The sequence below is a fragment of the Abramis brama genome (assembly GCF_963993115.1).
Source record: "Abramis brama genome assembly, chromosome: 1".
In the NCBI taxonomy this organism is placed as follows: domain Eukaryota; kingdom Metazoa; phylum Chordata; class Actinopteri; order Cypriniformes; family Leuciscidae; genus Abramis; species Abramis brama.
In genome coordinates this window covers 7,344,394-7,360,230 of record NC_139963.1, presented here as the reverse complement: position 1 = coordinate 7,360,230, position 15,837 = coordinate 7,344,394, and the positions used below count along the sequence as shown (strand labels likewise).

Sequence of the window (15,837 nt, the reverse complement as noted above, 5' to 3'; positions counted from 1 at the left end):
CAGGGGTTAAAGTGGGCCGGAACGGTCTGGAACTGTGTTCCGGCACCTCAGATAAATAAATAAATAAATAGATTAATTAATATCAATGACAGTGCGATGGTAGGCGGTACGCAAACATGCTTCCTGATGTTATGTTCTCAGTCACGGTTCTCCTGTCTGATTTGAGTGAATCTACGCCGGTTCACGCATGCAGACAAAGTCCTTCCTCCCCTCCCCACTGAACACCAGCATTTACAAATGTGTGAAATGCACTCACGGTGGTTGAGTGTGGTAAAGTTAGTTTTAGGTTCGATATTCGCCCGACATGTGTTTGCCCTTCCCACTCTTCTATAGGGTCGGCAGTCTTACAATTCAATTCAATAGCAGGATTAGTTTTAACATTATGTAACCATTGTATATCGACATGAAATATTCATTCAAAATCACCCACGTGCGTTATAGCTGCATATTTATACCTGAGAATGATTTGACGCATTTCCACAGCGCATGATGTCTAAGGGAACGTCTGCCAATTACACCAACTGCGGTAAACAGCCTATAATTTGTATTATTTAAAATTACTTTTAACATTTAAAAACAGACGTTTTCAAATTCCAAAGCTTGTAGAAGGTTTCTATTGGCAATACAATCCTGGTAGCCTTGAGTAAATTAACTTGTCTAAGAAACATAAATATAACATAAATATCAGTTGAGCCTATGTTTATTTTCTTCACTGACACAGACGAAAATGAAAAGACTATCAGTCAAAGTTCAGCTTTAGGAGTGGAAGAAATAGGGCAGGATAAGGAGGCTGAGATAAAAAGAAAGATGAAGATGAGGAGAGAGCAGGTATTGAGAAATAATCGAATGCCCACTGACATGGTTTTAAAGCTATTTCTTATCCATTTTTTTGGATAAAACAATTGCACATATTTCATACAATTGCCAAATTTTTCTCGGGGGAGAAAACCCCAAAGGGTCCCTGAATCCCCCCTAACTACCTCACATTTGAATGCCCGAGTCTGTGGGTGGGGCTATGGATGGTAATTTGGGCTGGTGTGGCTACAGTGCCAGGGCTGAATTTTTCCATTTTCAGCCCAGTCAATTTTAACATAGTATCGTCATCGTATCAGTGTAGATGTAGATAGACCAAAATACAACCATTAAAATATCAAGTAAATAAGTATTGTGATAGTTGGTGCCACAGTGACACTCTAGTCTCAAAAAGTATTGCTATACCATGATACCCAATATGTTGTCCCACAGTGAGTCATTTTTCCCTGAGGGTTCCCCCACCTGCCAAATCCCACTTTAACCACTGCATGTGACACATTGTGATGGATGTTTGATGAATATTATGTTCACAAGCATAAAACATTAATTACTTGCACTAATTGCAGTGTGTTGTTTTCATTCTCAACCAAATTGTCTAGTGTGGAACGGATCACAACATTCACGGTTCACAATAAAAAATATAAAAAATACACGGTTCGGATCATTTGCGGTTTTTGAGCCTCGGATCGGATCATTTTTCAGCTTTTAATTGCTTTTAATTTATTACCTAAAGCTCACTTGAAGTTATTCGATACCACATCAAAAACTACTAGCCTAACTGATAAAGTGAACAGTCAGTAATAAAATAAGAACAAGTACACAAATTACAAGGAGAGATGAATACTAAGTATTCAGGTACAGAAATTAACAATGAAGCCTAATTATAAAATAACATTATTTGTTCACTGTAGAAATTAAATATAGTTTCATCTTTGTCTTCAGCTGTATTTTGTTGTTTTATTAACATTAATGACACAGACAACTGTAGGAATATTAGGTGTGTGCTATTCATTTAAGACCGAATGCATGGACTGAAAAAACAGCTGGTTTCTTTCTAGACTGTTCACTTGTGACATAAACAACAGAATACTTGCAGAGACAGGTATTTAGACGGGTATTTTGACATAATTTTGTGTCCGTTCAAAGGCAAGGAAACGTGTAAGAGGAATCAATTTGGTGTTCGAGGGCTATCTGAAACGCGTCTCTCTCTCTCTCTCTGCATGCGCGCACTTCGGGTGTGCGGCGGTGCGTACAGATAACGCGCGAGTCCTGATTTTCGCCTCTTCTTCCGCATTTAAAATTGGTTGAATTTGTGAACTGGCAAGACAGAACATGTTCAAATTATAAACTTTTACTCTATGATGGTAAAATTTTAGCAGTTAATCCACGAATCACATGCATGCCGAACCTTGGAGCCTGGTCCGTACGGATCATGGATCAACTGCAATCCGTTCCACCCCTAAAATTAACAGTTTCCTTTTACCTCTTGTGGAAGAATTGCTGGATCTTCCTGCTTAAAAGACAACCAGCGTGATGTTATATGTTGAAGTTGGTCTTGACACCAGCATGCCTTTTAATTAGTTCTCCTTTTTTTCAGTTTGGCAGACTGTAATCTCACAGACCAGGACTGTGAAATTGTGTCTTCAGCTCTACAATCATCAAACTCCCCCCTGAGAGAGCTGGACCTGAGTAACAATGACCTGCAGGATTCAAGAGAGAAGTTGCTCTGTATTGGACTGAAGAGTTCACACTGTCAACTCAATGTACTGAGGTTTGTGTTTCACATTTTTTAATTACAGTTTCTCAATTGTTGATATATTTAATTGGAACAATCACCAATACTTAAACTCTAATGTACCAAATCCTTAAACCAAGGCTGTAAAATTGGCACTACATTTCCTGCTTTACACTCAGTTTTCAGTTGTATATCATATAAAAAAACATACAGTTCTCTACATGAAGTACAACATTTAAAACTAGAAAAATGCATTTCCGGAGGAACTGCGAAGTGTGCTTGCTCGGGTGCGGTTCACTAACGTGAGCAGGTAGTGGATTAAGGGTGCGTTGAAGTTTGCTTGATTGAGAATTTCAACAATAGTACTTTTTTCAAGATTGTGAAAAAAGCATTTATTTTGCATTTATTACCCTGCATTTATTAAGACATGCCTAGTAAAAACTAATGCAGTCTATTCACTGACTTGGCAGCTCTGTGAAATGTAATACAACAGTGCCACCTACTGTCTAAACGCATTAACATTAAAAGTGTGAGGTGAAACTCTTTTGCATAGACAAATAGGTAAATGGGTTTGTCAATTAGCCTGAAATAAAAAAATAAAAATAAAAATTTCAAATCTTGTGCATCCTCACATTGGAGTCCCGAGTTCATGTACAAAGTTTGGTTTCGATACGTGACACTGTTCCTGAGATATGGACGACTTCCTGTTTGGCGACTACGCCGCCGATTTCGTTTTTGCTGTGACGGGCAAACGCTTCCAAAAATCAAAAATCCTTCTAGTAACTTTTGTGAGGCTTGGTCCAAGGATCATGTACGTCCAGTTTCGTGAAGTTCGGACCAAATTTGTGACCTGTGAAACTTTAGTTTCGCTTTCTGTTCAATCCACTATGGCGGAAGAACGACATGGACTCGTGATGTCATCTTCGCGAGCAACTTACACCGGTACTGACCGGACGTTTTAAAGTTGGAACGATGTCTCTGTCTCAAACGGGCCTAGGCGCAGGAGCTGGCCAACATTTTTCTTCCGGGAATAATAATAACTAGAAAAATGCATTTCCGGAGGAACTGCAAAGTGTGCTTGCTCGGGTGCAGTGCACTAACGTTAGCAGGTAGTGGATAGATGCGAGAAAAAAGATGTCAAACTGTCTTTTATTTTCGAATTTAATTCCTCAATCAGTGCTGGACCGGCATTTTCTGTCTTCCGCTGAGCCCTGGCCGTAGACAGATCATATGTTTTACGCTGTCAATGCAGTGGTCTGCGTTGCGCTGATCTTATTCACACTATCGAGTGTAGGTGCAGCATTCTAACACTGAGTCATAATGAGCTGTTTGTGAAGAAATTATCCGCTTCCAAATTTTAATCACGAAATTTAAACATTAAAAAACAATTTGCTCTTTATGGTGTGCGAGTGATAGAGCGCGGCAGCAACGAACCATCAGCTTGCAGCGTAACAACATTGAATGCTTGGCCGAACAGCTGATCATAGCTGTACAGGGCGCCTTATTATTTTTCATCTCCATAAATATATCTAGTAGTAAAGCTAATGCAAGGGCTAGAAATCTATTAATCTTTTGCTGATACTTCCTTAGCTGTGTCTGAAACCGCTCACTCATTCACTAATCCCTACATAGTGAATGGCAGTTGAGTGCACTACATCAGCAAAGAATTCGGACGCTGACATAATTATCACGCGCCACAGAGCTCGGACAATTTGTCATAAACATTACCTACCCATCTTTAATATTTCCTTTTTTTGGCTGTATGAATTATATGTAACAATTTTATGTATGTATTTTTCACGTTTATTGCGTTATTTGATTAAAAAAAAAGATAATAAAAACACTTGCTTGTCATATTTATTTACTTTTTACATTTATATGTGAAAATAAAAGAGAACAAAACACTACACATTTGTTTATTCAAATATAGATATAACGGTATATATAAATAAATAACCAGGCGTCTGGTCTTATAAATTATTGTTTTCTAACTCGCATGCACCGTTGCCATGGTGACATTTTTGTTTATTTTTCATTCGCGCTCTATCGCCTCATCGTATTGGATTGTGGGAAATAGTGTCTCAGCAAGTGTACATCTTATGTACACTCGAATTCAGAGAGGATTGTGGGTAAAAGTAGTGAAGAATGTAGGGAATGATGTCGTTCACTCAGAATTCGGACACCACTACAAAATGGCCGACACCCTAAATAGTGCACTATATAGTGGATAGGGAGCGATTTCAGACACAGCTCTTGTCATCATGGAGAGCGCAGTTCATGGTTGCATAGCAACGACAGACGCCACAGGAGAACAAGCGCTTGTGGAAAGGAGACAGCGGCGCGCTCGCGCTTTCCACTTGTTTTTACACATCTAATGTGCGTTCCATTCGACAGGGTCCATACGCAGTGTTCACTGCTCCCCTACTCCCTGAGCACGGTATATCAGTTGAAGTGGACTTCACTGACAATAACCGCTCATTTGAAACGCCCTGCAAATGTCATCAAAGAAAGTCAACGACGGAGTCGCGCAGATTATGATATAACATAAATATAGGACTACATTCATATTTTAATTTTTATTATTATATTATATATTTACAATTATATTGCACTATTTTACAACTACCTAAAATAAAATCACTTTACTTCACAAACTAGTTAAGCTGGCTGCATTCACTGAGGTAAATTATAATCATCAAAAATAGTATATGTAATATTCACAACAATAACCGTTAAAATACTGTCATTTGTATAACAATGGCGAAATGTATGAATACTTACACACATACGTAAACTCCTCCATCGTTAGTTCTGACCGTTCTGACTGGTGATGACGTGGTGCGCGAAATGACAGTTGAGTGATCATCGCTCTCCACTTCCTGTGAAGTGATGTATCGATGTTCCTTTATTCCCTATGCCGTGCGCAGTGCCCTTCGAACTGAACATGTTCGCTCCCTTCGGATTAGAATCTAACTTTAGATGGCGGAAAACCCTGTGAAGTCCACTTCGCAGTCCACTTAAGGTCAAATGGAACGCACTGTTTGAGCATGTGACTGCGTGTTTCTCCTTGTTTTCTATTGTTATGCGCAGCATATTTCCCGTGTGCACAAACACAGCCACAGACAATGAATTGTTTGTTCGGTTAGCGAAGAAGAGCATGATGTATTTTGTATAAAGTGTTTTTTTTTTTTGTTATTAACTGCTTTGAGAACTGGAAATGCACAATTCATGCATACAAATCTGTATATATTAATAAATGAAGATAATTAAATTAGACCAATGCAAAAAACGAAATTCATGCCTGCATTTATTAAGACAAACCTAGTAAAAACGAATGCAGTATATACACTGACTTGGCAGCTCTGTGAAATGTAATACAACAGTGCCCCACCTACTGTCTAAATGCATTAACATTAAAAGTGTGAGGTGAAACTCTTGCATAGACATAGGTAAATGGGTTTGTCTATTAGCCAGAAATAAAAAAAAAAATTAAAAAAACCCAGATCTTGTGCTTCCTCACATTGGAGACCCGAGTTCATGTACAAAGTTTGGTTTCGATACGTGACATAGTTCCTGAGATATGGACGACTTCCTGTTTGGTGACTACGCCGATGATTTCGTTTGGCTGTGACGGGCAAAAGCTTCCGAAAATCAAAAATCCTTCTAGTAACTTTTGTGAGGCTTAGTCCAAGGATCATGGACGTCTAGTTTCGTGAAGTTCGGACCAAATTTGTGACCTGTGAAACTTTAGTTTCGCTTTCTGTTCAATCCACTATGGCGGACAAACGACATGGACTCGTGATGTCATCTTCGCGAGCAACTTACACCGGTACTGACCGTACGTTTTAAAGTTGGAACGTCTCTGTCTCAAAGGGCCTAGGCGCAGGAGCTGGCCAAAATTTTTCTCCCGGGAATAATAATAATAAGAAGAAGAAGAAAACTTAAGAAGAACAATAAGTGTGCTGCTTTCAGCAAGCACACTTAATAATAATAATAATAATAATAAGAAGAAGAAAACTTAAGAAGAACAATAAGTGTGCTGCTTTCAGCAAGCACACTTAATAATAAGAAAACTTAAGAAGAACAATAAGTGTGCTACTTTCAGCAAGCACACTTAAATACTGTAAAATCGCTTTAGTCTCTTTGGAAAGCAACTTGTTTCAAAATGTCAAGCTCTTTACACCAATCGTAATACCCATTCCTCACAGCTGTAAACAGTAGTTGTTGAATTGTTCACTTAGAAATCATAGCTTTAGCACAGTTAAATGACATAGATGACCTTTTGCCATTTTGAATGAAAAAAGTGAAGCAAGAGTTAAAAGTGAAGGAATGAGGGTAAGAGGAGGATGAGGACAAGAATAATAATAATGTATATGTACATATTCTACTCATATAATTATAACAAGCAGACTATTGTATGTATTGTCCTGTGTATAGATATTTTCCTTCACCTGTAGTTAGTTACAGTATGCTGATTTATGAAAGATTTATGATCATAAGCTAATGAAATTGAATGAATAAGATGAAAACAGAGTGATAATGTGGCCATTATCGATGATCCATCATTATTTCATCCACAATTTAATCATTACCTTTATTCAAGATAGCTGTGAGCATCAAAACATGATCTAATCCTTTAAGCTCCTGAAATACTCACGAGTCACAGCAAAGTTCTTTTCCGTTCTTCATTTAGGGGTAAAAAGAAGTTTGAAATACATGTCCAGCGATATACTGTTAGCCAACATCCTGGCGCTGCCCACACTGCTGAGAGTGCGAACATTTTTTGAGAATGTGCGAGTTAAAATTTTATGTGGTCGCATTTGTCAAGTGCATGGTCATGTACTAACTACTCAGTTAAATTCACGCATGAATTTTCCTGCATTGAACTTGTTTTAGCGCCCGCCAAAGTGAATTTTTGTCCCGCCAAAGTCTCATTTGATCGGTGAGTAATGTAGATGAACTGCTGCGCTTGTGACAGGGCGCATGTTTAACTGAAAGAACGAGCAGATAGAGAGACCCGGTTGCGCGCGCGCACTCTCTCTCTTCGGAGCCAGGCGAAAGTGTAAACAAGACTTCATGCAGCGTCTCCATACTAAGCGCTGTCTTGCTCTCTCTCCCTCGCACATATTAATCAAAATAAATCGACACAGTGGTAAAAGGTCGGAAGACCAAAGTTTCAGGTGGAGCATTCGGAGATTTTTTTTTTTTTTCTGAATTACCGCTGGGTGTGAATTGTGCTAAATAAGTTGCCTTATCTTCGCTGAAAAGCGTTCTGGACATTCAGCTGACATAAAACAACACTTTAATTAAACGAAAAAAACTATCCGACCAGTGATGAAATGTTTTCTGTGTTGACACAAATCTTGGATGTCCATGTCCTAACTGCTGGGATAATCACACAACGCGCTTGACACATCCAATTCGCGAACTAATGACTCCTTTGAACCAATTAATTTTAATGAATGGTTAAAACAACTGATCTTTCCAACAGTGAACTCAGGAGACGTCTGAATCGGTGTATAACTAATCAGTAACACTTAGGGGTGGGGGAAAAAATCGATTCTTAGATGCATCGCGATGCGGGATGTGTACGATTGTGAATCGATTCACTAATGTCAAAAATAGATTTTCAAAAAAAAAAAAAAAAGTTTCTAATAACGTAATATTGACGGAACGCAAAAGGCAGAACTATAAGGCGGACGTGCACGGGCAGTGCGCGGACAGTCTGTGGTGTGCACATAACAGAGTCACGCCAGACATTCTCTGGTCGCGCACATAACAGATGCATGATGGCTTAGCGCCAAATTTGAACTGCACCCTCTTCGTTAAAAGCTAACGTATGGAAAATTGCCATTCACAAATTGACCTATTTAGTATTTTTTGTATGAGAGCTGCTTTCTGTATTGTTTAGTTTTCACATCAATATGCTGTAAACCGATCTGTATGCAATATGTGCAATGCCAGTCACAAAAAGTTACATTTTGACTGTAACATAACTCTTCATTATTTAGTTGTGTATAAGAGCGGCTTTGTGTGTTACTAATTATTCAGAATATGCGCAAGTCCACAAGCATTATAGCTTCTGGTACATAATTCTATATTTTTGAACGAAAACTGTTCATGAATTTGCTACAGCAAAATGTTTTTTGTCTGAAGGATTATATTGCTCATTGGAAATAACAAGAGGATGTTGGTTAGAAGTCTATTATTAAGAATATGCTGAAGTTTGTATTAATTTACTACAAGTATGATGCTAGTACAGGCACACATTTATTTTCCTGTTGGTTCTCAGAAATGTTGGGACATATGCTGGCAAATGTAACCTTACAGTTGACTTGCCAAATCACTTCCATTTGTTTTATTAATAAAATTAATATAGGAAGTATTGGAAGTAAGTTCGTTATGGGTCATCATAAATACTTTGCTTTAAAAGTACCAAGTAGTAAAAAAATAATTTAATAATTAAATTTAATAATCGTTAATAATCGATAATCGTTACCCTCTGAATCGTAATCGAATCGAATCGTGAGGTGCCTAGAGATTCCCACCCCTAGTAACACTTTACAGTAAGGTTCTATTTATTACATAAATTACATAAAAAGTACAGTTTGCTTACTCAAGCTTAAGCTTTAAAATAAATAAAACCACTAAGAGAATCGTTAAAGAATCGGATCGATAAGCAGAATCGTCAGTGGCATTATTATTGATAAAATCTTATCAATTCCCATCCCTATGTGAAGACAGTAAAATTATAATCAAACATTAAAGAACATAGTTTTTTTTTTGAGAGAGTTTAAAGATTAAAACATTTTGCTAACATGAGGTCTTGTGTCACTGTCAGTCTTTTTACATCAGTGCAAAACTAGGGTATGCAGATTAAGACCACTATTCATCAGCAGCATGCATTGATTAATCCCATGGCATGTAGCAAAAAAAAGAAAAGAAAAAAAAGGTGCGACCAAATCATATGCTGCCAACTTTCTCAGTTGGTAGCACCAGTGCAACCAGTGGAAAAGTTAGTCTGGAGCCCTGGCGTGTGTGTGTGTGGTAAATAAAACTTCTGTCATTCATTCACACAGAGACACGCAGAACATGCAGGATTCTGTGCAGGTCTTTTTGCATTTTAATATTCACAGACACAGTCTATATCATGATTTGATTTAAGTATACTGACCTGCTTTTTATTTATTCATAAAAAATTTGACAAATTCTGTGAAATTTCGCATTATACAGTAAATTCCGTTTTTATGACTAGTTCCACCATTCTGTCCTCGTTTTCTTTATTGCAGAAATCATAGGTCCCTAGAAAAAAGCCAACTAGAAAGACATTTAACAACTAATAATAAATGAACACACTTATTATCATGATTAATATCTTTCCAGTGATGGAGAAAATCCTACTTCAGTAAGTAAATGTGTCCCTGTCCCCAAACATGCCAAAAATGTTGGTACTCAAAAGCACTTCCTTCCACGTTTTCTGCTGCGCATCGTTTATTTTTACCACAAACAAATGCGATCAGTCTGTGGCACTGCTGAGGCATTATTGAAGCCCAGGTTGTTTTGATAGCAGCTTTCAGCTCATGAGTGAGTGGTGGCTCTTGATGCACTGACTCCAGCTTTAGTCCACTCCTTGTGAAGCCCTCCCAAGGTCTTGAATCGGCTTCACTTGACAATCTTCTTAAGGCTGCTGTCATCCCTGTTTCTTGTGCACCTTTTCCTGCCACACTTTTTCCTTCCTGTCAACTTCCCATGAATATGCTTCGATACAGCGCTCTGCGAACAGCTAGCCCTTTCAGTGATGACCTTTTGTGACTTACCCTCCTTGTGTCAATGATCGTCTTCTGGACAGCTGTCAAGTCAGCAGGCTTCCCCATGACTGTGGTTGAGAGTACTGAACTAAACAGAGAGATACCCTGTATTTATACTGTATGAATGGTAATTTAATCACATTTGAAATTAAATATTTTAATATTTTGAGATAAAAGGGTTTTTATTTTATTTTATGTTACATGTTTATGTTATCGCGTTTTGGAACCAAACTCTTCATATATATATATATATATACACATATATATATACACACATTGGGGCTGCTTGATTATGGCAAAAATCATAATCATGAATATTTTGGTCAATATTGAAATCACAATTATTTAACACGATTATTGGTGGGTGATATGATCAAAGTCTTATTTTAAGATATGAGTAATTTTAACTCTCTGGGGCCTGGATGTGTTTTGACATGCCCTGACATTTGTGCTTATTTCTGTTACTTATAACATTTTCATGGCTAAAGTTTCATTACACTGTATTCAGCACAAACTCTGCTACAATAAAATGTGAACAGCATGTTTGTAAAACTGTGTAGTTTTCAGAAAATGACGTTTGTTCGTGGTTTGTGAAAACAAAAAATGTAAGACCCTGAAATAAGGCCTTAACCTGTTAAGCTACAGCCCCACTTTTGAAAAATCCCCAGAAACGACATACCCAAACTGAAACAGATACAGTTCATGAACCCTTTGTACTAAAAGCACAAGTATGATCTCGTTTGAAAGCTGACACCTGGCAGTTTATTGTAAATGTAGAATTAATTATTGTCATAATGACAAAAATTGTTATAAATAGCTTCAAAGTTTTGTAAAGTTATTAGAAATTATTTTTTATGAAACATCCTCATGAAAATAAAATTGAAGTTGGCACTGGAGCAATCTAGAAATGCACTACAGCTAAAGCCACGTCTAAACATTTTATGTTTAAAATCTGAAGATAATAAGTCCAAAACTCTGTATTTAGTTAAATGTTTTTCAAGACCATGTCAAATTACTTTATTTTGATTTGACGCTAAAATGCTACTGATGTTTATTGTCATCTTCTAACCATCTATCCAGTATGTTGTCTCTATTGTTTTGTGGTGCAAACGATCCCCATTCAGTCTCAGTCTCCCCCTGCACACATTCACACCTCTCCAGCCTGGTTATGGCTCTAAATATGCATTTCTTTTGTCTGCATTATAGTTTCTAACGAATGGCTATTCACAGGCTATTCATATGGTTTCAGTCCCTAATTTATTTTCTCAAAGTTCACCTCACATTTTAAACTGTATCAAATGCATTTCTTGAATAAAGAAACATTTCAGTAAGCATTCAAAAAATAATAAAAGTATAACTTCTAGGTGGCAGGTGCACCTAGGGCTAGCTAGCATGTTAGCTTAGCACACCATCAATACACGACAATTTATGAGATTAAAACCATGTTTGTGCTTATAAACTTACTTTATAAAGCAAATTGAGTATTTTAAATAATTTTCTATGATCTAATTTGGCTTCAGATAAAAAAATCAGACAGAAAATATACTATTGGATAGTGTTCTGCACAATGTTAGTCTATATAGATTAGCATTACATTATGAATATAATCTATTATTATGAAAATACCTGGCATGGCTTGAAAAACACAGGTAACTCAAATATCATTGCAAACATGTTTATTGTCTTCAAAACGTCTGTATCTGCATGTTACAGCGCGATCTCTTGTTAGCTTTGTGTGTATCAGTGACGTCCTGAATGTCACATGATTATGGCACTTCTTCATGTTCTATATAATGGACTATTTTTGTGCATATAGCGCCCTCAGGCTATTGGTATGAATTGAAAACACAATATCAGAGTATATAAGCGCTCATAAAGATTACATCGACGCATTTGGGTATAAATTCATTAAATATTATTCCTGTCTATAGAAATATGATGTAAATCTATGAGAATCTATCAATATTTCTCCAAATCTGCACATTTTTGAGCTAAAGCCCTGAGGGACGTTGTTTTATGTATCGCTGTCATGACGACAGCACGGAGTTTTTTATGAATGAAAGCGGCTGACACGCATAATTCATATTAAAGGTATCGACTCATTTTTTCATTTCATAACTCCTGACACAAATTAAGACATAACTGTCACTATGAGTTTCTCAGAATACAATAGTGGTCAAATACTGAAACTTGAGTATTATATATTTTTAATTATGTATAGTTTGTCAAGGTATAACATTAAATCTGATAGTAATTTTGAATTAAATAAATAAAAAACGCTTCAGAGCGCGGGCGCACTGGCAACGGTTAACAGGTTAATAGCCCTATCAGCTGAATGGGAGGAGATTAAAAGAATGGCTTTTTTTTTGGAACAACACAATCCAAATATACATAACGAAGGACAAAAAGGCACATTGAGCACACTGATCTCAAAAGAGAGACTTGAACAGTCACACACCTTTTTTTAACGATTTGTTTCTCATTTCTCCCCTGTTTAGGTTGGCACACTGTAAGCTCACCGATCAGTGCTGTGAAATTGTGTCTTCAGTTCTACAGTCATCAAACTCCTCCCTGAGAGAGCTGGACCTGAGTAACAATGACCTGCAGGATTCAGGAGTGAATCTGCTCTGTGCTGGACTGAATAGTCTAAACTGTCAACTCAACATACTGAGGTATTTGAGGGTCTGTGAAAAATAACCACACAAGGACATATCCTGGCAAACTTATTCTGAAATGCTTTATTTTTTCACATCAATCTATACTCCAAATGCCATTATGCATATGTAATTAAATGACTTTCTGTTTGGAGTTTGCATTTTCTCTCTGTGTTGGTGTGGGTTTTCTTTCTTGCACTCCGGTTTTCCCCCACAATACAGTAAGTGAACTGGAAACAGGAAATTGCCCATAGGTATGAATATATGTGTCTGTGTGTGAGCCCTGTGGTGGACTGGCCATCTGTCCAGGCTGTCCCTTGTCTGTGGCCTGAGACGGTCCCCATCCAACCTCACAGAGCATGAGAGGACCTGCAAAGAAGAATGGGAGAAAATCCACATCATACCCAAAAAGACTTTAAACTGTAATCTGCACCAGATTAGGTGCTTTAAAAAAGTACTGAGTTAAGGCTCTGTGTACTTAAGCAAAGTAAATATTTCAGTATCACAAATCTGTTTATTTTTTATTTTTTTAATTTTTAATTTTGCTTTGTCATTATATAGTGTAGATTGATGTCGGAAAAAAAGAACCTGAAACACTACAGGCAGCATAAGGTTGCAAACATTTTTATAAATAAATAAATATTTTAATCATATTAATAATTAATAGTTGGCAGCAATGGCTCTACGATCTATTTAGGCTTACAATGCTTTAAGTTAAATTGTTTTACTTGAGCTCATTTTTATTAATTAAACTGAACAAGAGGCAAAACTATTTTTTTGAGTGTATGTTTGTTGTATAATGTCAGTTGTGTATTTTCACTTTGATGCAACATAATGTGTATAATAACCACAAATCACAATTTCTCATTGAAGCAAAATCTGCTGATTACAAGGAGCAGGCAAAGTCAAGTCACTTGAGGGACATATCGTGGCAAACTTATTCTGAAATGCTTTATTTTTTCACGTCAATCTATACTCCAAATGCCAAATACTCCAAATAAAAGCAAACAAAACCTTTTTTCCTTCTTTGTCATTCAGAGCAGATTTCCTGTTGCAGAAATGAGTCATGACTATACTGCCCTCTATAGGTCTGGTGCAGTCATAGTGTGCATGTGTCAAATGTGTCCATCCTGAACTTTATTGGAAATTGTATATTGGGTCAATGTAACTCAGTTAAGTTAAAACAGCATTCCCTTTTATGTTAAATAAACCTGATTGAATTAGGTTACAACAACAAAATTAGAATGTATAGGTAGAATCCATTAGAAATACTTCCTTAAAGCAACAACTGCACTTTCACTTTTTTATAGTGCATGTTTATGTAAAAAAAAAAATTATTTTCTAATGTAAAAATAAATAACTTGCTCATCATAAATTATATCCTCAAATGTATTAGGTCCCTCATAATGAAACGGAAACCACAGTTTTGCTCTTTTTCTGAGGTAAATTCTTCCAGGATTATGTCTCACCACATTCCAAATTTTAGAGTTAATGTGGACATGTGAATCTACTGTTGTATAAACCCTGTTACTACCAACTGACATATTTGCATGGGTTCACCGTTTATGTATTTCTATGTATGTGTGAAATAGGGCTGCACGATATTGGGAAAAAATGACATTGCGATATTTTATTTTTCTGCGATATATATTGCGATATAAAATCTAATCAAATTTTTTCTAACAAACAAAAATGGGGTAAGCACACTGACATTCTCATTTTAAATGATTTAAACATCAGAGTTTTATTTAAATTAGAGTAAATTATTTGTTTGTAACTTTAGGATATTGTTTGAATTGTTAACATTAGTTAATGTATCTAATAACTAACATGAACTTATCATGAGCACTTCTGTTACTGTATTTATTAATCTTTGTTTATCTTAGTTTATAAAAATACAGCTGTTCATTGTTTGGTAATGTTTCTTCACAGTGCATTAACTATGTTAAAGGAGAACTCCGGTCAGTTTTAACATTGAGCGCATTTTTTTGTACATTTAGAGTGCTGTCAATACAGAGAACTGAAATAAAATGATGTTATTTCAGCCAGCGCTCATACCTGTATTTATTTCCTGTTTTCGGTCGAAGTCCAAAGTAATCGATTGTCGAGTTTACGCGCATAAGTTTAGTTACCTATGATCACGCGCGTGAACTCGACAATCGATTACTTTGGACTTCGACCGAAAACAGGATGTAAATACAGGTATGTGCGCTGGCTGAAATAACATCATTTTTATTCATATCTTTCACATCTACTGCAGTCAGATTCACCCGTGTTCACTCTGAAGGAATCACTCACATTGGCTGTGCACTTGTAATGACACATCAAGGATGTTAAGAGGCTAAAAGCAGGTTTAAAACTTGCCCCATTAAAGTCAACAGGGTGCAAATTTTAAAAAGAGGATAACACGGTGTAGGCAACACCGATTTTTGTCGTTGTTCTCTGTACTGACAGCACTCCAAATGTACAAAAAAATTAGATCAGCGTTAAAATTGACCGGAGTTCTCCTTTAACAAATACTGTACAACTTTTGATTTCCATAATGTAGGCTATAGCCTAAATGTTGAAATTAACAATGTTGTAGAAGTGCAGTTTACTAATAGTAAATGTAAACAAATGTAGTTAAATCGTTTAATAAATAGAACATTATTGTAAAGTGTTACAGATTTTTTTTTTATACATCAATTCAGATGTCTCGTTAGTTCAGTGTTGGACAGGTCAGTTGTTTAAACCATTCATTAAATTGAATTGGTTCAAAGGAATCATTAGTTCGCGAATCGGACGTGTACGGCACGCGTTGTGTAATTATCTCGGCAGTTTAGGATAT

The 15,837-nt window shown here is 36.6% G+C and overlaps 1 protein-coding gene and 1 long non-coding RNA gene across 2 annotated transcripts in view; one reads left to right on the top strand and one right to left on the bottom strand.

Annotated features, from left to right (window-relative positions):
* The window catches only part of LOC311079647 (uncharacterized protein), a 46,563-nt gene that overhangs the window by 7,916 nt on the left and 22,810 nt on the right, over positions 1-15,837 (top strand). Inside the window, exons 5-6 of the mRNA XM_084109259.1 lie at positions 2,411-2,584; positions 12,855-13,028. Of these exons, the coding sequence (XP_083965385.1) occupies positions 2,411-2,584; positions 12,855-13,028 (348 nt within the window). The remainder of the gene's footprint in view (positions 1-2,410; positions 2,585-12,854; positions 13,029-15,837) is intronic.
* LOC311080038 overlaps positions 14-15,837 on the bottom strand; it is a 98,397-nt gene continuing 82,573 nt past the window's right edge. Inside the window, exons 2-3 of the long non-coding RNA XR_014605503.1 lie at positions 6,663-7,309; positions 14-2,789 (exon numbers count right to left, since the gene is read on the bottom strand). This is a non-coding gene — a long non-coding RNA (uncharacterized lncRNA). The remainder of the gene's footprint in view (positions 2,790-6,662; positions 7,310-15,837) is intronic.